This window comes from Myotis myotis, unplaced genomic scaffold, assembly GCF_014108235.1.
Source record: "Myotis myotis isolate mMyoMyo1 unplaced genomic scaffold, mMyoMyo1.p scaffold_m19_p_10, whole genome shotgun sequence".
NCBI classification, from domain to species: Eukaryota; Metazoa; Chordata; class Mammalia; order Chiroptera; family Vespertilionidae; genus Myotis; species Myotis myotis.
In genome coordinates this window covers 42,738,428-42,762,279 of record NW_023416314.1, presented here as the reverse complement: position 1 = coordinate 42,762,279, position 23,852 = coordinate 42,738,428, and the positions used below count along the sequence as shown (strand labels likewise).

Here is a 23,852-nt window from a genome sequence, read left to right as displayed (position 1 = left end):
ATCATCTGGGACTTTTTTTTTTAACTGCAAAATATTCCATAATATGAACAAATCCTAACTCATTTAACTATTTACCTTTCAATGGCCACTTTCTTTTTAAAATTTCATTTCAAACATCACTGTTATAAAAATTCTTATTCAAGTCTCTATATTCACGAACATTCAGAGCATGAATCTAGGGAAGTGATAAAAATTAGAATTTCTGCATTAAAAAGCATGTGTATTTTGAGTTGACACATACAACAAAATAGCTGACAAAATACTATACAATTCTAATTTAGGTTACAACACAAAGGGTATAAAAATGTGCGTTTCCTACACACTTATCAAGCTTTCTAACTTGGACAAGGTGATGTGCACTCTCTCCTTCTCTAGACCTCCTCTGGCGAGGACAATAACTGGTTTTAGGGTAATCATCTCATCGCCACTGACCGCCTTATTATTTTCTTTGGAGAAAGAGTTGGATTAGTCCCTGGCGAATCTGCTTGGTTTTAACACTATAGATGATGGGATTGAGCACAGGGGGTACCAGAAGATAGACATTGGCCAGGAATAGACGGACAGCAGGCGCAGCGTGCTTCATGAAGCGGTGCACCAGAGCCACGCTGATCATGGGCACGTAGTACACAAGGACTGCACAGATATGCGATACACACGTGTTCAGGGCCTTCCGCCGTCCCTCCCCAGACGTAATGCCCAGCACTGTGTGGAGGATCAGCACATAAGAGATGACGATGAGCAGTGAGTCGAGACCAAAAGTGGAAGTAACGATGCAGAGCCCCAGAATGCTATTGGGCCGAGTGTTCCCACAGGGCAGCTGGATTAGATCTGAGTGAAGACAATAGGAGTGGGAGAGGACATTGTGGCCACAGAAGGGCAGACGCTTCAGGAGAAAGGGTAGTGGGAACATGAGCATGAGACTCTTCAGTCCAAGTGCAACACCAGTACCAACAATACGGGGCGGGGTCAGGACAGCAGTGTACCGCAATGGGTTGTAGATGGCCACGAAGCGGTCCACAGACATGAGCAGCAGAACTCCGGATTCCATGATGGAAAATGAATGTATGGAGAACATCTGTAAAAGGCAGGCTTCAAAGTAGATCTCACTGGCACCAAAAAGGAAGATGCCCAGCACAGTGGGCAGTGTAGAAACAGAGACACCAAGCTCTGCAAAGGCCAGCATAGCAAGGAATAGGTACATCGGCTGGTGCAGAGAGGTGTTTTTCTGGATCACTGTGAGAATCAGACTATTGCCCACAAGGGCCACAACATATGTGGAGCAGAATGGGAAGATAAACCAAGGGTACAAGGCCTCCAAACCAGGAAGGCCAGTCAGCAGAAAATATTCTGGGGTAAGTTGACTTCTGTTGAACATTTTCCTATGTCTGGAGTCTGGGGATGTTGATCTAGGCAGGTGCCAGGGATGCAACCTAGAATGAGACACACAAAGGTTATTGGAGGCTGAGAAGGACCCACAAATTCCCCTGTTTACTACTATCTACAACTTATAACCTTCCTCCCATTCATGACCTGTTCCATTTGGTCTTTTTTTTTTTTTTTTTCTTTTTTTTTATCTCTTACCCCCCTACCTCCTGCCCCGCAACCCTCCCCGGCCTTCCTGCTGCAGTTTGACAATCTGTTTGAGGCAGCTCTGCCTCTGTATCTATTATTGTTCAAAAGTTTATAATGGTCTCTATTATCCATGAATGAGTGAGATCATGTGGTATTTTTCCTTCATTGACTGGCTTATTTCACTTAGCATAATGCTCTCCAGTTCCATCCATGACGTTGCAAATGGTAAGAGTTCCTTCCTTTTTAGAGCAGCATAGTATTCCATCGTGTAGATGTACCACAGTTTTCTAATCCATTCATCTACTGATGGGCACTTAGGCTGTTTCCAGATCTTAGCTATGGTGAATTGTGCTGCTATGAACATAGGGGTGCATATATCCTTTCTGATTGGTGTTTCTGGTTTCTTGGGATATATTCCTAGAAGTGGGATCACAGGGTCAAATGGGAGTTCCATTTGTAGTTTTTTGAGGAAACTCCATACTGTCTTCCATAGTGGCTGCACCAGTCTGCATTCCCACCAGCAGTGCACAAGTGTTCCTTTTTATCCACATCCTCTCCAGCACTTGTCGTTTGTTGATTTGTTGATGATAGCCAGTCTGACAGGTGTGAGATGGTACCTCATTGTTGTTTTGATTTGCATCTCTCGGATGATTAGTGACTTTGAGCATGTTTTCATATGTCTCTTGGCTTTCTGAATGTCCTCTTTTGAAAGGTGTCTATTTAGGTCCTTTGCCCATTTTTTGATTGGATTGTTTATCTTCCTTTTGTTAAGTTGTATGAGTTCTCTATAAATTTTGGAGATTAGGCCCTTATCGGATATGACATTGGCAAATATGTTTTCCCACACAGTGGGTTTTCTCGTTGTTTTGTTGATGGTTTCTTTTGCTGTGCAGAAGCTTTTTATTTTGATGTAGTCCCATTTGTTCATTTTCTCTTTAGTTTCAAGTGCCCTAGGAGCTGTATCAGTGAAGAAATTGCTTCGGCATATGTCTGAGATTTTGTTGCCTTTGGATTCTTCTAGAATTTTTATAGTTTCCTGTCGTACATTTAAGTCCTTTATCCATTTTGAGTTTATTTTTGTGTATGGTGTAAGTTGGTGGTCTAGTTTCATTTTCTTGCATATATCTGTCCAATTTTCCCAGCACCATTTATTGAAGAGACTATCTTGGCTCCATTGTATGTTCTTGCCTCCTTTGTCAAATATTAATTGAGCATATTGGTTCGGGCCGATTTCTGGGCTCTCTATTCTATTCCATTGATCTATATGCCTATTCTTGTGCCAGTACCAGGCAGTTTTGAGAACAGTGGCTTTGTAATACATCTTGATATCTGGTATTGAGATCCCACCTACTTTGGTCTTTTTCAGGATTGCTGCAGCTATTCGAGGTCTTTTTTTATTCCAGATGAATTTTTGGAGAGTTCGTTCTAGATCTCTGAAGTATGCCGTTGGTATTTTAATGGGAAGTGCGTTGAATTTATAGATTGCTTTGGGTAGTATGGACATTTTAATGATGTTGATTCTACCAATCCATGAACACGGTATGTTCTTCCATCTGTTTATGTCTTCCTCTATATCTTTTTTCAACGTCCTGTAGTTTTCTGAGTAGAGGTCTTTTACCTCTTTAGTTAAGTTTATTCCTAGGTAGCTTAATTTTTTTGGTGCGATGGTAAACGGGATTGTTTTTATAATCTCTCTTTCTGAAAGTTCACTATTGGTGTATAGAAATGCCTCGGATTTCTTGGGGTTAATTTTGTATCCTGCTACATTGCCAAATTCATGTATTAAGTCCAGTAGCTTTTTGATGGAGTCTCTAGGGTTTTGTATGTATAATATCATGTCGTCTGCAAATAAGGACAGTTTTACTTCCTCTTTTCCAATTTGGATGCCTTTTATTTCTTCTTCTTGCCGAATTGCAATGGCTAACACTTCCAGTACTATGTTGAACAGGAGTGGTGAGAGGGGGCATCCCTGTCTTGTTCCTGTTCTTAGGGGAAATGGTGTTAGTTTTTGTCCATTGAGTATGATGTTGGCTGTGGGCCTGTCATATATGGCTTTTATTATGTTGAGGTATGATCCTTCTACTCCCACCTTGCTGAGAGCTTTTATCAAAAATGGGTGTTGAATTTTGTCCAATGCTTTTTCTGCATCAATTGGTATGACCATGTGGTTTTTTTCTTTCAATTTGTTTATGTGATGTATCACGTTTATTGATTTGCGGATATTGTACCATCCTTGCATCCCTGGGATAAATCCTACTTGGTCATGGTGTATGATCTTTCTGATGTACTGCTGGATCCGATTTGCTAAGATTTTGTTGAGGATTTTGGCATCTATGTTCATGAGGGATATTGGCCTGTAATTCTCTTTCATTGTGTTGTCTTTACCTGGTTTTGGTATTAGGGTGATGCTGGCTTCATAGAATGAGCTTGGAAGTGTTCCTTCCTCTTGAATTTTTTGTAGTAGTCTGAGGAGGATAGGTTTTAGTTCTTCCTTGAATGTTTGGTAAAACTCCCCTGTGAAGCCGTCTGGTCCTGGGCTTTTGTTTGCTGGAAGCTTTTTGATGACTGCTTCAATTTCTTCCATAGTTATTGGCCTGTTGAGATTTTTAGATTCTTCCTGATTGAGTTTTGGAATGTTGTATTTTTCTAGGAATTTGTCCATTTCCTCCAGGTTGTCTAGTTTGTTGGAGTAGAGCTGTCCATAGTATTTTTTAACAATCATTTGTATTTCTGTGGGGTCTGTTGTTATTTCGCCTCTATCGTTTCTGATTTTGTTTATTTGGGTCCTCTCTCTTTGCTTCTTGGTGAGCATGGCTAGAGGTTTGTCAATCTTGTTTATCCTTTCAAAGAACCAGCTCTTGGTTTCATTGATTTTCTGTATTGTTTTTTTGGTCTCTATGTCATTTATTTCTGCTCTAATCTTTATTATCTCCTTCCTTCTGCTCACTCTGGGGTTTTCTTGTTGCTCTCTTTCTAATTCTTTGAGTTGTAGAGTTAGATGATTTACTACCATTTTTTCTTGTTTGTTGAGATAGGCCTGTAGAGCTATAAAGTTCCCTCTCAGGACTGCTTTCATTGTGTCCCATAGGTTTTGGATTGTTGTGTTTTCATTGTCATTAGTTTCCAGGATGTTTCGAATTTCTTCTTTGATTTCATTGGTAACCCAATCAATATTTAATAGCATGCTATTCAGCTTCCAGGTGTTTGAGTATTTTGGGTTGTTTTTATTGTAGTTTATTTCTAATATTATGCCATCGTGGTCTGCGAAGACGCTTTTTATGATTTCAATTTTCTTGAATTTGGGGATACTTTGCTTGTGACCCAATATATGGTCTATTTTTGAATATGTCCTATGAGCATTTGAGTAGAATGTATATTCCCTGGCTTTCGGGTGAAGTGTTCTGAAGATGTCTATTAAGTCCATCTGATCTAGTGAGTCATTTAGGATTGCTGTATCTTTGCTGATTATTTGTCTAGAGGACTTATCCAGTGCTGTCAGTGGTGTATTAAAGTCCCCTACTATGATTGTATTGTTGTCGATGTCTCCTTTGATATCTTCCAGGAGTTTTTTTATGAATTTGGGTGCTCCTGCATTGGGTGCATATATGTTTACCAGGATTATATCTTCTTGTTGTATTGATCCCTTTAGTATTATGAAGTGGCCTTCCTTATCTCTTGTTATGGCCTTCACTTTGAAGTCTATTTTGTCCGATATAAGTATTGCTACCCCAGCTTTCTTTTCCTTTCCATTTGCCTGAAAGATATTTTTCCATCCTTTCACTTTCAGTCTGTGTGAGTCCCTTCTAATGAGGTGGGTTTCTTGTAGACAGCAGATGTATGGGTCATGTTTTTTTATCCATTCAGCCACTCGATGTCTTTTGTTTGGAGCATTTAGTCCGTTTACGTTTAAAGTTATTATTGAAAGGTACTTGTTTGTAGGCATTTCTGTTTTTGTGTGGCTGTTTTCTTTCTGAGCTTTTTATTTCTTATTTTTATACCAGTCCCTTTAGCATTCCTTGCATTGCTGGCTTGGTGGTGATAAACTCCCTTAGCCTTTTTTTGTCTGTGAAGCTTCTTATTTCCCCTTCAAGTTTGAATGATAGCCTTGCTGGATAGAGTATTCTTGGATTCAGTCCTTTGCTTTGCATCACTTTGTAAATTTCCGTCCATTCTTTTCTGGCCTGATGTGTTTCTGTTGAGAAATCATTTGACAATCTAATGGGAGATCCCTTGTATGTAACTTTCCGTCTCTCTCTTGCAGCCTGTAAGATTCTCTCTTTGTCCTGAACATTTGCCATGGTAATTATGATGTGTCTTGGTGTGGGTCTTTTGGGTTCACCTTGTTTGGGACTCTCTGGGCTTGTGTGACTTTTTTCTTCCCCACCTCAGGGAAGTTTTCTGATATTATTTCTTCTAATAGGTTTTCTAATCCTTGTTCATCCTTCTGTTGTTCTGGTACCCCTATTATTCGTATGTTGTTTCGTTTCATGTTGTCCCAAAGCTCCCTTAGGCTCTCCTCCTGTCTTTTCATTTTTTTCTCCAATTGCAGTACATTTTGGGTGTGTTTTGCTTCCTTGTCTTCTAAATCACTAATTCGGTCCTCCGCTTCTCCTAGTCTACTGTTGATACTTTCAATGGAGTTTTTCATTGCAGCTATATCACTCTTCATATCTTCTTGGGTCTTACTTAAGTTGTTGATTTTTTCATCTGTTTCTTCTAGCTTCTTCCATATGTTATCGATTTTTTCATCTGTTTCTTCTAGCTTCTTCCATATGTTATCGATTTTTTCATCTGTTTCTTCTTGCTTCTTGCTGAGGTTGTCGATTTTTTCCTCCATCCGGTTTATGCACTCTAGGACCCTTATTCTGAATTCTTTTTCTGTCATGTTGCATGCCTCTGTATTACTTAGCTGCTTTTCTGGAGAGTCCTCCTTCTCTTTCCTTTGGGGGTTTCTTTGTCTACCCATGTTTGATCTCACTGACATATCTAGACATTGAGTCGTTCAGTGGCTGCTCCCTTGGTGGCAGTGACTCCTTGGTCTGCGGTTCCTCTTTGGGCGGTTGCGTTAGCAGCTGCTCTTCAGTTGGCAGCAACTCCTCTGGTGGGTGCTGTTCACAGCTGTGGTGGCTCTTCTGGCTGGTGAGGCGAGGTTTCACGTACAGCTGCTGTTCCTCAGCAGAGGGTGTGGTGCTCAGGAGGTTGCTGTTGCTTGGATCTGCTGTGTTGATTTAAAGGCACAAAATACAACACAACAAGGCACCACGTACCAGGCACTATACACAAATATATTCACGATATTAATAACCCCAAATAAAGGTGACCACCTGAATTAAGAGAATTAGGGGATAAGGAAGAAGGAAGAGAAAAAGAGAAAAAAGAAAAGAAAATTAGGGACCAAAAAAAGGAGTGCAAAAATGAAAGTGGGAAAAAGGAGGGGGGAAAGTAAAAGCGAGAAAAGAAAGGAAAAGAAAAAAAAAGAGCGAAAAGAGAGAATGAAGTGGAAGAGGGGAAGAGACTTTTTATATGAGGAGAATGCTCCTATAGAACAGCCATTAATCCCAACAAATTCCAGCAACAGCTCCCTGGAGATAAATGCAAACTAGAAACAACCAATAATATAACGATGAAAATAGAATGGAGAACACTAATCCCAAAATAAAATAAAGAGAAAATAAAATGTAACTTTAAAAAAAATAAAAAAATGTTAAAATGGTAGCAGTAATAATACTGGTTAAAAATAAGAAGGTAGTAATTAAAAGGGTAAAATCAGGTGATGGAAAAAAGAAGAAAAAAAAAAAAAAGAAGAAGAGGAAAATAAAAAAAAAAAGAAAAAAAAAGAAAAAAAAATTGGTTTCTTAGTTAAACGGTGAAAAAAAGAAAAAAAAAAATATTGCAGTAATGAAGGTCCTTCGGTTCTTCTATTCTTCAGTGTGGCTCGCCTTAGACCTGCCAGGTATTCAGGAGAGTGTTGAGTTTCCCTGCGATACACTGTTCCTCTGTGTTGTAAACCACAGTCCTTATTTTAAAGCAAGCCGCATTTGTTTCCCAGACTGCCTTATTTTGTGTTTAGCAAAGAGTCAGTTTGTGGGTCAGCCTCTGGGTGGCAGTGTTCTGGGGTTGGCCTCTGAGGCTACAGGGCCTCTCTGTCCAGTGGAAGTTCACTGCCCAGAGCTGGCTGCATAAGAGTTACCAGTGCTGTGTTGTTGCTGGGATTGAAAATCCCTCTATAGGCCAGACCCTGTTAACTCCCAGGGACTGATCAGGTTATTTTAATCCTTGATCTCCTACAGGGTGGAATCTGGGTGTGGCTGTGCTCCTTGCCTGGGGGCTGGGGGGAGGAGTCTCACTCTCCGGAGAGAATGGCTGCCTCAGACGTGGGCTCAGGGGTGTCTCAGCACTCAATTCGCTGCCACCTCTCCCGGCCCCCCTTCTCTCCTCAGTCTCTCCCCAGATTCCACTCCTCCGCACACTCTCCCTCTCTTCAGCACAGGTGAGTGTCTGTATCCGAAATGTCCCATGAACAGGGTTCAGTGAAAACAAACAAACAAACGCCGCCCGCGGAAACGGGGAAGGCTTGGTTTCTGTAAGCTTCTTCTCTTACCGGGACTGCATGGTCTGGTCAGCTCTTCAGGCTGCCCCCTTTAGGCTCAGTCCTCTGTGATCACAGACCGAGCTCTCAATTCCCCCGGCAGCGCCAGGAATCCCGCGGTTCTCCTTTCCCCTGTTAGGGGCTGTGCCTGTCCGAAGGGACGCGGCTGTCTGCCACGCGGTCTCCCTCCGACTCTCTGGGCTCAGAGGTCTGGCAAACTTTCCTGCCCAAATCCCTGGTTTTTTTTTACCTTTCCAGGGGAGTTCTGCTCTTCCCGGCTGTAAACTGTCTCGCCAGCTGAGGAATTTCGCCAATTCGGGGTGGATGTTACTAGTTTCAGCTGCTCACTCCATTTGCACAGGGACACGACCTGGGACGCGTCTGCCTATACCGCCGCCATCTACCTGACCTCCGGGAAACTTTTGACACTAAATGCCTAGATTAGAAAAGAAGAAATATTTCAGACCAATGGCCAAAGCTTCCTCCTTAAAAAATTGGGGGAGGAAAGAGAAAACTAAAATCAAAGTGTAAAAGGAAGAAAATCCCATTTGGTCTTTAATATTAAACAGAAATGTGGAATCATGACTTGTAAAAAGGTATATTTCCAGAATAAGGGAATCTGGCAGAATAGTTCATCTTTTATAATTCAAACTAAGCCCTGTACTGATTTCACTGTGTCTATTTGGTAGGAACTGAATGTTTCTCATGTCTCTATGAAGAGATGGTATTTTTTAGTTTACAGAAGACACTGATGTAAAGAAAGCTGTAATCTATCAGACATTCCATAAGTCCCCTGGTAAAGCATGTTGGGTTTTAAGTAACTGATGGGCACAAAGGTTAAGAATAAAATTCAAAGTTAGCATAGAATTTCTCAGGAGATAAAGATTCTAAACTCCATCCCTGCCACTCAAAGTAAGATCAAAGGTTGCTCTCCATTGGAGACACTGAATTATAAAGCTTTACCTGGATAAATCATCTTAAAATGGACTTAATTATCTATGTTCATTCCACAACCTTCTGGATGATCACTTTGGTTTTTACATATGTTGGAGGTGCAGAAGCATAGTGTAAAAACAATGCCACTGTTATAAAAGTTAATGAAGATAAGTATCTTGCCCACTGGAATTTTTATTAATGGAAAGACGTATTCTTCCCATTTGAAAATGTCTGTCTTGTCAATCCACATGTTTCAGTGTGGTTAATCAAAGCTTACTGAGGGCATGAGTACAAAGGGCAAGAGTCCTAGGGTATGGTTCTTCAGACCATATTTCTGAAACTGCAGAAATAATGACAAAATTTTTTATCTAGGATGCCCCACCTCAGCATTAATGATGCCTTCTGAAACCCTGCCTGGAAAGGCAACCCTAATCTTTTTATATAATCTAAGAAAAATTTATCGAGAAGAAGAGATATCTGCACACCAAGAAGATGCATCTATGAAGGAACCTCTATACATCAGGATAGAAGGTCAATCAAATTCTCTGCATTAGAAAAAATGTGAGAGAGGAAATAAAGTCTCCCACTTATTAGGTAAAGAGAACAGATCTTACTCAACATTTGAAACAAAACACATAATCTAGGAGAAAATGTATTAGAGATGAGGAAGCTGGAGGTACTGGAAGGTGGGATTATAGCTGAATCTGAAAACATGATTTTAAACACTTGATTGCTAATTTCTATTGGGTATTCTTTGAGCTTGATTTTTATATTTGTAAAATAAATATAATATAATATCATGATAGTAATAATATAATTATATTATATATTATAAATATAATAATGTCTACAAATAGTCTTATAAACTCTGCAGTAATCACCAGCTATAAGAAAGTATTATTGGTCTTTGTGGGAGATATTAGGTCTTCAGTGAAGACCCACTTCTCACTGAGGGATGAACATTAGTGATAGCAGAAGGGCTCCTTGATAAGGAACCATATGTGATGCTGATATTCTGAGCCTTATCTCCTTTCTAATTTATATTTGGGATATTTTTTACTTTCAATCAATCCTTCTATATTTCAATTCAGCATATCAATAATCTAAGCCATTTACTACCTGTTTTTAGTGCTTAAGATTTTAATAGATCTTTAGCAGTATCCTTGGGTTACTTGAAGTGCACTATTAATATATAAGTATGTACCTTATTTATTGATCCTGGATTTCATATTATGAATTTTGGAATTTCAGATCACTGTGCATGAATGATAGGACTGCAGACTCTGGGGTCGGATTGCCACAGTTGGAATCATGGCTCAGTTACTTTCAGTCTTGTTCTTCATTTTTCCATCTGTAAAGCAGAGATGATTCTTAACATGTAGCTCCATAGCCTTATTTTGAGGTTTAAACAAGTTAATGTGTGTATGGAGCAGGTAGCAAACAATATATTTTCAATTTATTATAATATTGGTGAAATAATAAAAGTGATAATAAATGAATCATCAATATAAGTCGGGCATTTCATTTTTATCTAATTATTTTTCATTCAGACTTTTCTCTCCCCATCCTTATAGATAATATTCATCTTTTTAAAATTAAGCCATTTTTAATTGCTTAAAAATTTGTAATTTGAAGATACCAAGTTTGCATTTTTTATAAAATATTGAGCCATTACAAGTATCTGGAATGTTTCTAAGAAATCATTTGACCCTATTTCTGATTCATGAGGGACACTGAATCTCACACATATTTAAAAGTCTGCTGTTTTCCACAAGTTCTTCTGATCATTAAAAAAAATCATTTTCACAGGAAATTAGTCATTGTGTAAAACTCTCAGTACTGAGTATCACCTGGCATGTGAATGAAAGCTGGTGAAGTTTGAGAGAGAACATGTCTGTCCATGAGGCAAGCTGTGGGAGAGAAAAGTGGTCTAGGATCGAGCCTAAACTTTGCATTTGTCATCTTCATGATCTATTGATTAGTGTGTTAATTTTGCAAACACCATGAAAAAAGTGAAGAAAATTGATTCTAATATACATACTATCTCTTGGCACTGCAAAATGGTCTGGTGGAGAGGAAATTAGTAGTATGTGAATATCATCCTTTGGTTTGAATTAATAAGGGGCAGTAATTTTGTTCCTGTACTACTGATAAGATGAAAAGATCTTCTTTATAATCCATACCTGTATCCTCTTTAAATGGCACACTTCTTAATGTCTATTAAACTCCAAGAAGGTTTAGTACCTTAACTTGAGTCCTTTATAATTTCTGACACACCCTAACTTGCCTTTTTCCTCCTGGTCATTCCTGTGCTTTGTTTTTATAATTGTTTGCTTTGGTATTTTTTTTCCTTTTCTTTCATAAAAATGTTGGCATTTGAAATTACATTCTGAAACAAATATAATGTCCACCATTGTTTTATAACATCTGGTTCAGATGTAAACTCTTTGATGTCTTTGCTCACTCATAGTTACTTTCTATAATAGCCTCTCACAGTACTTCCCTTTATTCTAGCTGTTTGTTACTTTTCTCAGATCTCTGCAAGCTCCTCCAAAGAAGATCTGGATCCTATATTTTAAGCATAACACTAGGGCTTAATAAATAGGAAGGGAGAAAGGGGTCAGGAGTGACAGGAAAGAAGGTGGGCTCTAATATATAGTGTTATTGTTATAGGCTGGGCATTTGAGGAGGAATTTACCTGCACCTGTCTTCTTTAATCAAACAAGAGCTTCTTTGAGGACAGAAAAATAATGTAAATCCTTTTTATTCATTTACACAAGGAGCTGTTATTGTAGGAAACTGGGATTGTTTCTAATGAATAAGATGTGAGAGATAAGTGGGAAATGTAAGAAGTTAAATTCTGATGAGAAAAGAAAATGCATTGATTTAGTACTATGTATGAGGCATTCTGAAAGGGTGCCATGTGCATGTATCATTGTACACGTCATCTTATGTATCCTTAAAATACTCAAAATGACCTGATCATTCCCATTTGACAACTTGGGAGAGTGAGAAATTGACACGCCAAATGACATGCAAAGTCCAGTGGCAACTCAAAGTTAGGAGAGAAAGGAAGCCTGAACAGAAGCCATGCTGGGCTAGCCAGAGAGAGAAATGAGGGGCAAGTGAAGAGCATCAGTCATCGAGGAGCTGGGTTTAAAAGTGATGAGATCCCAGAGATAATATAGCCCCCATCATGGGATAGAGGGGACAAGACTTACCGGTATAGAAGGCAAAGGAGAGAAGGGTAAATAGGCCTATGAAATGAAGATAAATTTTAAAACTAAATTAAATATCCAGTTTAAGAAGAACTGGATTTGGGGACAAAATAATGGTTTCCCTGCCCCAGGTTTCCTGAGTGAACAGAGGGGATGAGTAAAACAGACCAAGTGTTCCTCTGCCACAGTAAGCCTTTCTAGACAGAAGTCTATGTCCTCAGGGAGGAGTCTTTAATGACAAGAGAAGGGGAAAATCAAAAGTGTGCTGGAAATGAGCTGCATCTCAGAACAAAAGCCCCTGGTTCACTCACCTGAACAATTTCCCAACCTCCTGGTCCCATAGGCTGAACTCTGGGCAAGCTCCACTTCTCCTCTATGAAAACCCACCTGCCAGTATTTGGTCCTGGTCTCCAGCTTGCCACCTGAAGGTAGGAGTTGGCTTGTCTTGTTATTTATCATGACTCCGGAACTAGCCCCTCCTCCCTCCAATTTTGATGATTAGTCTCCTGAGAAACACAGGCAAGCCAGCCCCAGAAAAACATGCTGCCTCTGGGCCTGCAGGAATAAATGGGCCAAGAACAGATCCCAGGAGATGCTCTTTGTGAAACCGTAAGCCAAAATCTGAGAAAATATAGAATAAAATGACACATGTACATTAGTAAAGATATGTCTATGGATCTTTTTATGTGCATATACAAGTATGTAAATATATGCAGTTGTACACATAACACAAGCATACGCATACATGTGTGTGCAGGTAAATGCAGAACCAGGCTTCTTTACGTAGAATTTTGTTTGCAAGTTTGCATGAATGTATGAGCATGCATATCCCACAAATACATTTACCATTGAATGTATATTCATGTAGATGGTGATATGATGGGGTAATGTTCTTGAGTTGCTAACATAAGGAAAGAATTCCTGGATCTGAGTAAAAGGTGCAATCCATATCTGTATATGTTCACGCTCATACTATTTTTATCTATACATATATGTATTTGTATAATATTATACGTTTGAAGATCCTTCTAAAATACTCTGATGACAGTGTTATCTCCTAAACTTATTGGTCAGGGACATTTCTGCGTCCTATGGACACAGGCAGAAATTGCCTTGTGCTATAACTGAGAAAGTGCGACCCTTTGAATCTGGACCTTTTACTCAAATCTCAATGTCCTTTTCTTCGGTTAGTGACTCAGGGCATATTTCTGTCATATCACCTCAATATCAATATTTGAGATTTGACACATTCAAAATCTCAATATTCCTTGTTGTGGTTATAATCTAGATTTATGTTTCTCCTGACTAAGTTTTTCCTGATGTTTGGGCTCTGAGAAAGCAGGGACCTCATTTGCTGTGTCACCACAGCTCAGAGCGCGGGTCATGTTGCACCCTGCATTGACTTTTCCTGAATTACCCACAGAGCTTAAAGTCAAGGCATCTGGTTTCACTGCCTTTTCTTCTCTTCAATTTTACTTGTTCACCATGAATGTGTAAATGGCCTCTCAACTTGTTTTCTCTCCTTCAAAATCAGAATAACTGTACTTGCTTCAAAGGGCAAATAACTTAATAAGAGAACTTAATTAGACAAAAGTTTTAAAATAGTAGCCATTCAAAATATTATCCAGGTGTACTTCTTCATCACAAACAGAATCCCACTGCCAAATAAATCATTTCCAGTTTCCTTTAATATTAACCCTTGGTCTTTAACTCTTGTTTGTCCCTGGAAACCACCTTTGATTTTTTTTTTTTTTTTTTTTTTGGATGTGGCACCGACTGCATCAGTCTAGTCCCAACTGCATTCTCCATAGATGGTGATCTTGCCCAGCCTCCCTTGAGGTAGAATCTCCATATCCAGACCAGCCAGGTTTTTGCAGCCAGAGTTGCCACAGCAAGTCTCTCATTTTTAGCTTCTCAATTGCTCATGTGTTCTGAATTATCACTAAAAAATTAAAAGTCTAACTCTGTAGGACACTCATGGCAATGTCCTTGATCATGTCGCATTCTAAAGGCTCATGAGTAGGATCCCTAACCTAGTCTGGTTGCCATGGGAAATGTCCCTGTATTTCAGCAACCTAGATTCATTTAGGTTAGGGAAGAATCATACTTCTCATTGCCTTTATTTCTGTGTGTCATTTATATAAAGGTGATAACTTAGCAACTACATCAAATGAGGAAATCTTTTGGTAAAATTAAATACGTGCTCTCAGCACTCAGGTTTTCCAACACATGTTTAGAGGTAAGGTTTCCTGTTCCCCTGAGAAAGATTCCATTCTATTTTCCCTGAAATTAAACAGTGATTAAGTGGTCTCTGTTTAATAACAGCTTATATGTGTGCAACATTTATGCTTTAGCTGCAGCTTAGAGTCCTGTCCTGAGTACATCTTCCTACTTTATGTAAACAAGAATTAGAACACATGTTTTATAAATGGAAATCAAAAGAGGATAATAATGTCATGGATGAAAGACTAGGTTAAGAGCTGAAGCAAACATTTCATAATAGCAAGTTCTTTGAACTTATTTTAGTTCTCTGGCTGCTTTCCAATCATCATATTTCAGGGGCTTAGCTGTTATTTCCATATTCTTAACAATGCTTATTTAAGTGAAAGTTCTTAAAAATATTTGCCAATGCTATTAAGGTGTTTTATGCTTTGTAGATATCCTGATTTTGTGGATAAAGAACCTGGGTCTTGGGATTAGCCAATTTAAAACCATGCTATCTTATTCTGACAATGGTAATAAAAATTATAATTAAACTATTAATGTATTGCTATTGCATTAATTACATGTTGAAATAAAAATTGAAGCAATTAACAATATTGGGTTATGTTATTCTGGTCTCAAGAGTCTCTATTTTCGTAAGCTGTGACGCCCTGCATTCACCGGTCTAGCTCTCTAATCTTGGGGGCAGCATTAGATCCTCTTTTATGGTTACTGGAAGAGTTGTTCATTTTCTTCAGTCTGTCCAGTTAGTTACTTGTTAGAGTGAAGTGACAACTTTCAAGCTCTTCACATGTGAAATAAAAACCAGAAACCCTCTTTTCCTTTATAAATACTGTCCTCACATGGGTTTGAAGACCTAATATTCTTATTCCATTCTTTTTATTTCATCCACCTCTACTCTAATCTTCTTGGCTAAATTTCCCTCTTCTAACTGAACTGTAAATTCTACGGTCTTTTAGCACTCTGTTCGAGAGCATCTCACCGTTTTTTTTACTTACTTTCCCTACATGCTATTTCCATTTTCATGAACTTAAATACCAGCTATATGCTGATGACTCACAAAGTTACATTTCTAAGCTCAAAACTTAACCATTAGAGAACTTTGCCTTCAAGAGCAAGCTATATTGAATCACCATTTCCAAGGGCAACTTTTCATAGTTCAACTAATATCCATGGGAGGTGTAAAATTCTGACAGGTGGCAGTGCACTGAAGATCACCTTCATAAGTGGCCCCAAATTTTGGCTTATTTTCTATGGATCTGCTGGTCAACATGTGAAATGCAGTTTTAATTCCACTTTATAAACTAGATCCTGTGCTGAGCACAAACAAATCACAATGGAAAGCAAGATAGTGATTACTGCCCTCATGAAGCTAATGGTCCAGTGAGCACAAGCACAAATCAAGCAATTGTGATCCATTTTGCTAAAGATTTTCGTAGGAGAATAATAGCACACACAAGGAACTATAGTAGGCAGATCTAAAATCATCTTGGAATCAATAAGCCATTTTAGCGTTAAATTTTTAAAGTGATTTTTAATTTACTGATTAGAGAGAGAGAAAAAAAATCAATTTGTTGTTCCTGTTTATTTATGTATTCATTGGTTGCTCTTTATATATGCCCAGAGATCAAACCCACAACCTTGGCATATCCGGACAACATTCTAACCAACTGAGCTACCAGGCCAGGGCTAGCTAAAATTTTTAAATTAAATGTATTGGAATAACATTGGTTAATAAAACCATACACATTTCAAGTGTACAACTCACTAAAACATTATCTGCATACTTTATTGTGTACTCATCAACCAGGCCTAAAATATGATATGCTTTCTATTTGTAGGCATTGAGGCCCATCCTGCCCTTCAATGGTCTGCTTAGAACTGGTGAGCAAAGATAAGCTACAAACTGCATTTCTCATAATCCTCTTCCTAGTAAGTTTTATCAGTGGGAAGCATTGGCAGAGATCAGAAAGTTGGAGGAACAGAGAAGTTTCTTATTTTGTGCTCTGTCAGGAATTTTTTTTAATTCTATTGAACTTATTGGAGTGGCATTGATTAATAAAATTATCTAGGTTTCAGGTGTACAATTCTATAATAAATCATCTGTATATTGAATTGTGTGTTCATCACTCCAAGTCAAATCTGCTTCCATCACCATTTATCCCTCTTTTACCTTCTTCTACCTTTCCCCGCCCCCCCATTTTAATCACCACACTGTTGTCTGTGTCTATGAGTTATTGTTTAATACTTTGATTAATACCTTCATCTTTTTCACCCAGCCTGTCCCTGTCTCTCCCCACCCTCACCTCCTGATAGCTGTCAGCTTTGCTCTCTATGAGTCTGTTTCTATTTTGCTTGTTAGTTAATTTTGTTCATTAGATTCCACATATGAGTCAAATATTATGGTACTTGTTTTTCTCTGACTGATTTATTTCACTTAGCATAATGTTCTCTAGGTCCATCTATGCTGTCACAAAGGGCAAAATTTCCTCCTTTTTTATGGCCTAGCAGTGTTTCATTGTGTAAATTTGCCATAGCTTTCTTATCTGCTTATCTACTGTGGTGCAATTAGAACCATATAATCAATGGATATAGATTATTATTATTTGTGGTTTCCAAGACTACCTTCTTATTGAAAGTTCTCCACAATCGTTACCTACCATCTGACAGCTACAACTCTTCCCTTTGTGTCTGCAATGGGCTCTAAGGGAAAGTTAGCAAGTGACCTAGCAACAACAAAGAGTAAGAAATTCAGGGTTTGGAGTTCTGGCTCTTAAGTGGTTTTTGGACAAGCCAGCCACATGACTTTGGTAAAGTGACTGAATCCCTCTACACCTTAGCTTTAGTCTGTGATGGACTATTCCACACATTCCCTGCTTCTTTTCCAGGGAAATGATTGGGTTTAATATGGAACTGTGGAAAGATGTGCTCTGAAGTGTTGGAAGCTATATCAGTCAGGTTGGAGTTGTTGAGATTATGTTTTACCTGACACAGTCTTGTATCACTTCACTCCAAAACCCAGACCAATAACAACCTCTGGTCTCTCTTTCCAACCAAAAACATCATGGTGAGATATAATAGAACAGTAGCTCTAACCAGTCATCATCCTGGAAACTGCTTTACCTTATAACCCTACTTATACACCTGCTAGATATAAAGTATAAGATAGGAGATTGGATTGGCTGCCTCTATCCACAATCCAAAGGGTCTTCAATGACTTACTGATCCCTTGTTTTTGGGATCGTCTTTCCTGACCTCTGCAGCACTTTTCACTCCTCTCCCAGCCTCTTCTGATTGACTCAGGGTCTGCTGCACCTCAGGCCATTATCAAGCTATCTGTCCTGTCCTTCTCCCTTGTGTCTTAGGCCCTTAGAGGAAACTCCTTAGGTGGATGTAGGATGCAGACTTGGCAAACATCAAAGGTGGATCAATTCCTTCCAGAACTTAGTTTTGTGCTGTTTTTTTTTTTTTTTTTTTTCAAACCCCAGGTATCTTCCAAGGGAACTTAGTGACCCATAAACACCACCATGAGATTTTTCAGCAGATCAGATTATGTTTCATTTTCTTCTCCCACTAGCTGCTGTAATTAAGAGAAATGTATTGGTTGGCCCTTAGTCCTTCTTTCTGGGGTCCTCTCTTTTTCCCAGTTATGTCTCTCTCTGCAATTCTTCTTACTAACAGGTAGTTATTCACACTCAATTATTCAGCAAATATGTGGACACTAAAAGCTTTTGGCCACATACTTAGATGTAAAGATTAATAAAACACATTGCCTTTGATAAAATATTGTATTTTTTAGGGTCCAGTGCCGGAGTCCATTCATTGTCTTCACTAGCTGAGTTTAGACAGAGACCCCCCAAAAGCTAGTAGCCCTTGAAAGTCCTAGTAAAGGTCAGGGCTTGAAAGTCCTAGCAAAGGTCAGGGCTGTGCACCACCCAGTTAATCTAGGAACCACTCAGTTAATTTAGGTAATAATAGTTGAAGCATCCCCACCTTAGTTCCCTTAATTCCTTAGATACTTATATGTAGATCCTTGTTGATTATTGTTAATCAGATACTCCCGGAAATCTATTGATGAGCTAATCAGATACTCTGCCTACACTCCGAAATCTATTGATGAGTTAATCAGATACTTTGTCTATTCCTGGAAATTGTCTGCTGATCTGTGTGTCATTGAAACCTCCTTACCCTGAGGGCTACTCCAGATCAATAAAAGATTGGAGCAGCCTGAGCAGAGGAGGAAGTCCTTCAGGACTTGCCGCCTGGTCCCCCAGTATTGCAAAATTATCTCCTGTCTTTTTCTCTCATTTGTTGTGCGGCTCCTCTTTCAGATACCGAACCCTACTCCACGCAGAACATGGAGGGAATCTTACTGGACAGTCCAGGAAATTCTAAACTCCAAAGAGTTTAGTTTAGTAATATATTCTGGAGAGGGGAAAAAGAAACTAAACTGAAAGACAAAATAGTACACTAATATGTACTAACACTAATAGTACACTAAATGTAACAATGGGAAATGCAGGGCTCCATAGGATCTGACTGATAAAGCCTCTGCTCTGGTATTGGAGAGGGGTCCTGTCAGGAAAAAAATGTTCTTGAAGAAGTAATCTCAATGCTGAGATTCCACATGAATTCCAATTAGTCATTGGTAGGGGCAATTTGCTCTGGTAATTTAGGTTTACAATATTCTGAGCAATTAGATTATGACTTAGACATGCTTGTGGCAGTTTTCTTCATTGAAGCTTTGTTGCATTCCATGTCATGTGCAAGATCTCATAACTAAAAGTGCTGAGAAACAAATACTGACTTCAGCTTAATGTTATACATTAGGCTATGGGATTCAGGAGTTCACAGGAAAAATAAAATCAGAAATGAGAAGAGTTAGAGGTGGGGTCAACGCTTTCTACTAGATGACAGGGCCAGAAAGTAACACATCCTCAGAAAGATTTGGAGGAGTTCTGCCTGAATCCGCCGTTAGGGAAGAGTGTAGAAGTTCTGATTCTTCTAATATGAGTCAAGAGTTCAAAGGATACTGTTAGCTAGAATGAAAACCAAAGAGAATGACCTTGACCAGGTAGAGATGAGGGAAGCAGTAATAAGAAACCATGGGAAGAAGTACATTTCCTAAAGTTAATTACAACTAGGGTTTATCAATTTTTTTGCCAGGTTCTGTTCTGAGTGCTTTTAAAGGTATTGTTCCTTTTTCAGGTTTTTTTTTTTTTTTTTTTTTTTTTTTTTTTTTTTTTTTTGTGTGTGTGTGTGTGTGTGTGTGTGTGTTTTAGTTTCATTTTAGTTTCAGTTTTTGCATATTGATTATGACCCTCTACAAAGTCTTCCCCTAGGCAGCTTTTGATACTACACAAAATGCTAGGTCTCATATGGGAGGAGGCAGTATAATTTAAGCAAGAGCAGGTCAGCATTCTTAAACCATATTCAAGAAAGAAATTAACACATATTTTACATAGTTTAATGGCAAAGATCTTGGGAAAGTTGGAATGAAATAACAAGTACTCAATGCTGTCAATCTTTGGTCTAATTGAGGCCCTTCTTTTGGGCACTCAGGGGCATTTTTAGCCCCAGAACTCACACTGACCCTTCTGAGACCCAGGAATTATTGATAGCATGGTGTATCTCCTTGGTCTTAATACTGTATGCAAGTGGGAGAAGCATGGGAGGCACAAAGAGGTAGATATTGGCTATAAAAATGGTGGACAGAAGATTGGGCATCCTTCCCAACGCAGTGCACCAGGGACAGCCACACCATGGGCACAAAGAAGACCAGCACAGAGGTGTGAGGTACATGTTTGCAAGGCTCAGTGACATTCCCCTGGGAAGGCTAGTCTTGCACTGAGTGTAGGATGACTCCACAGGACAGTGCAGTGAGTACTAGGTCCAGCATCACCGTGAACACCACCGGTGTCAGCCCATTGTTGAAAGTGTTGTCTATGAAGGCCAAGTATATGGCCTCCTGATGTAAACAGAAAGAATGAGAGAGGACTTAGGGCCCACAATAGGGAAAAGCCTTCAAAAGTAAGATAATGGGAGCAAGGGCTGCAGGTCCCTTGAGGATGACAACCAGGTCTGCTCTGACTACTCACTGGCCACTGACAATGACCGAGTACCTCAGGGGGTGACAGTTGGAAACAAAGCAGTCAATGAACATGACAAGGAGCACTGAGGACTCCATAACAAAGCATGAGTGGATGCAGAACATCTGGATTTGGCAAGCTTCAAAGTAGATACCATGGGAGTTGAACCAAAAGATTCCCACACTACTAGGCAAGGTGAATAGTGACAGTCCCAGTCTATGACAGCCACAAAGGATAATAAATAGTACATGGGTGTGTGCAGATGAGGGTTGATCTTAATAATTATCAGAATGAAAGAATTTCCTGGGATGGCCACCAGGTACATAAGAAAAAAGGGTATGAAAATCCAATGTTCAATGGCTTCCAATCCAGGAAAGCTGATGAGGCATAACATGGGGCTAAACTGAGTGATGTTGGACAAGAAGCATAAATTGAGAACTGGTATGGCTTGGGTACAAGAGGAAAAAATGGAACATCCTCATTTAGGCTTATAAAAGAGAAAACTTCTACCAAAAACTTTTGAGAAAATCCTGCTTTTATTGAGATCATAATTTTGGCCATATCCTAGAGAAAGTCTAGTTAAAGACAGTACAGGGGTAGGAAGGCAGCAACAACACTGTTTTTATTGCCATCAACAATGACTGCTATTATTTGGGAGCATCTGTCATATAAGATGGTACAATAATTATCCTAAGTGCGACCAAAGAAATGCACATAGTAGCTATTATGTGAGTTTTGGTGGGTGGTAACAAGTCCAACTTGGAGACCCAGGGGAGACACTCAATCTGAACTATAGCCGGGCTGGTATGGCTCAGTAGTTGAGCATCAACATATGAACCAGGAGGTCAATGTTCGATTCCTGGTCAGGCTCAATCCCCAGGGTGGGGCAATGCAGGGGGCAGTCGATCAATAATTCTCTCTCATCACTGATATTTCTATATCTCTCCCCCTCCCCTTCTTCTCTGAAATTAATAAAAATATATTTTTAAAAAACTGTGCTATGAAGACTAAGAATTAACCATGAGATGGAATTTTATAGAAAGGATTTCCAGGAAGAGGGAATAGCATAAGCTAGGGCATCAAGGTGAGGAAAAGTTTACTGAGAACTAAAACATTTTCCAATACTCAAATATGAAATTCAAGAGAGGTATGAAACAATAGCAGTCGTAGATAGGGACGGACTCTACAAGGGTTTATATGTATGTCAAAGACTGAACACATATTGATTATTGGGTTAAAGAAAGCAAGCAAGGACCTCATATTTTTTTGTAGAGTAAATTGTTGGCAATCTGCAGGAAGAATTTAAGTCTGTATTGGAGACATATGTTTTTTGGTTCATAGAGTGAAGTGAAGATATTTAACTAATAGCTTTTCCCATAGTTAAACAATATTATGTAATGGATAAACTACCACATATCAAGATACTTGTGATATCTGCTTTATTACATATATTTGCATCTATATAACATCTTTCTACTCTGCTTCTCTGAATTATATATAATTTAAGTACTAGTGTCCAAGAAATAGTCATTTATTAGCAATGCAAAACACTCTTAGCTGTTTTTGCTTTTTCATTCCCCCACCTGATCTTTACAATTATTTTTATCATTTTACAAAATAGTCTTCTTTGAAAGAAGACTGGGATTGCATGAAATACATTTTATCAATTTTCATTCACTGTGCATCTATCATGGGCCTGTTCTGAAAAACTCTGAGCAGCAACTTGCTGGTACCCAGATAAACATGAAATAGAGTTGCCTTTATGAAGTTCACATTTAGTAAAGAAAATATATTGCTAAACAGAGCTCACCAAACAGTGTGACTATCCCAGGCTAGAGAGGCAGAATTGGTTTCTGAAGGCTGGCAGCAAGGAACAATGAAGGGACAGTCTTTGGCCCCATCTCTGTGCCAGAGGGTAATGTTGAAATCTTGTGGATATAAAGTGAAATGAATGTGGGTATGTGATGGTTAGGGAGGTGGGGCATCAATATGTTGGTGTGAGTCATTCAGGCCTTAACTTTGAATGTATTGGAATCTATTATTAAATCTCTAAATCTATTACTAAAAGCATCAGTGAAAGAGTGTACCTATTTGTCTATGTGCTAGTGGTTTTTAGTGCATATAATACTATTTGCATATGTACATCTGTGTAAGTGTGTGTGTGTATGCCTGTGGCAAGAGAGAGAGAGAGGGAGAGAGAGAGAGAGAGAGAGAGAGAGAGAGAGAGAGGGAGAGAGAGAGGGAGAGAGAGAGAGGAGACTTTGTTTCTAGCTCTTTAAGGCTTTTATCTAACACAAATCAAATTTGGATTCCCTAGTTGTTTATTACCTGCCATTGTACTTCTACTCTTAACACTAATATCCCCCTTGGATATAATTAGATATACTTTTTTATTTAATTAGGATCTCAGCACTCTTTAGATCCTATTACCACCATCTCCTAAAATACCTCCACCTCTAGTCACTCTGGTAATTCTTTATGATGGAATTTTATATGTCTAGGCTACAACTCAGGTTTTTACGATTTGGTCAATTTCTCTACTGAAAAATTATGGGCCACAGAGAGTGAACATTGTTTGTTCTAACATTTTTTAAATGTATGTATTTGATTTTTAAAAAAGTTAAATGTGAAAGACCTTGTTTGCTGAGAGAGATCTATGAGGACTGGAATATAAACATCAGAATGTGGTGTGAATTTTATAGTCATGTTCTAGTGCCCCTGTATGTACTAGAAATGTGGGGAGTGAGTCCAGAACAAGGTTCTAACTTCACTCTTCATGATGGTCCATAGCTGGGCCAATAGAAGCAAGGGCTCAATCCCTATTCTGATCACATAGAGACTGAGCCCTCAGGAAGAGGCAGTCCCCCCGAGTAGCTTCCTTTCTGAAATATTATTCTATGACTCTTTCCCTCTCTGCTCATTGAACTAGAGCTCCAGAACCAAGAGTACCGTAAAGCTTTTTCTACTTCCCCATCCCTCAGGTCCCACTTTAATTATTACCTCCGTTGAGAGCCCTCATTTGTCACACCAGCTTATGCAAGTTTTTTTAGTTATTCTCCTTCGATTGCATCAACCTTTTTGTTTCCTTCACAGCAGTTCTATAAAGCTGTAACTGTTTGTCATTGTATTTTTACTATTATTTTTCTTCCTTATTAAAATATAAGCATCATAGAGGCAGGAAATAGACACACCAATATATCCTTGATACCTAGTAATTATACCTAG

At 38.9% G+C, this 23,852-nt stretch overlaps 1 protein-coding gene and 1 pseudogene across 1 annotated transcript; both read right to left on the bottom strand.

Annotated features, from left to right (window-relative positions):
* Positions 1-413: 413 nt before the first annotated feature.
* On the bottom strand, positions 414-10,419 carry LOC118663082 (olfactory receptor 51I1-like). The gene is made up of 2 exons (XM_036322420.1): positions 10,302-10,419; positions 414-1,430 (listed from the first exon to the last, which is right to left on the bottom strand). Exon 2 carries the CDS (start codon positions 1,373-1,375, stop codon positions 440-442), a length of 936 nt encoding a protein of 311 aa, XP_036178313.1. The 5' UTR covers positions 1,376-1,430; positions 10,302-10,419; the 3' UTR covers positions 414-439.
* Positions 10,420-20,121: 9,702 nt separating this feature from the next.
* On the bottom strand, positions 20,122-22,962 carry LOC118664383 (annotated as a pseudogene).
* Positions 22,963-23,852: the final 890 nt, after the last annotated feature.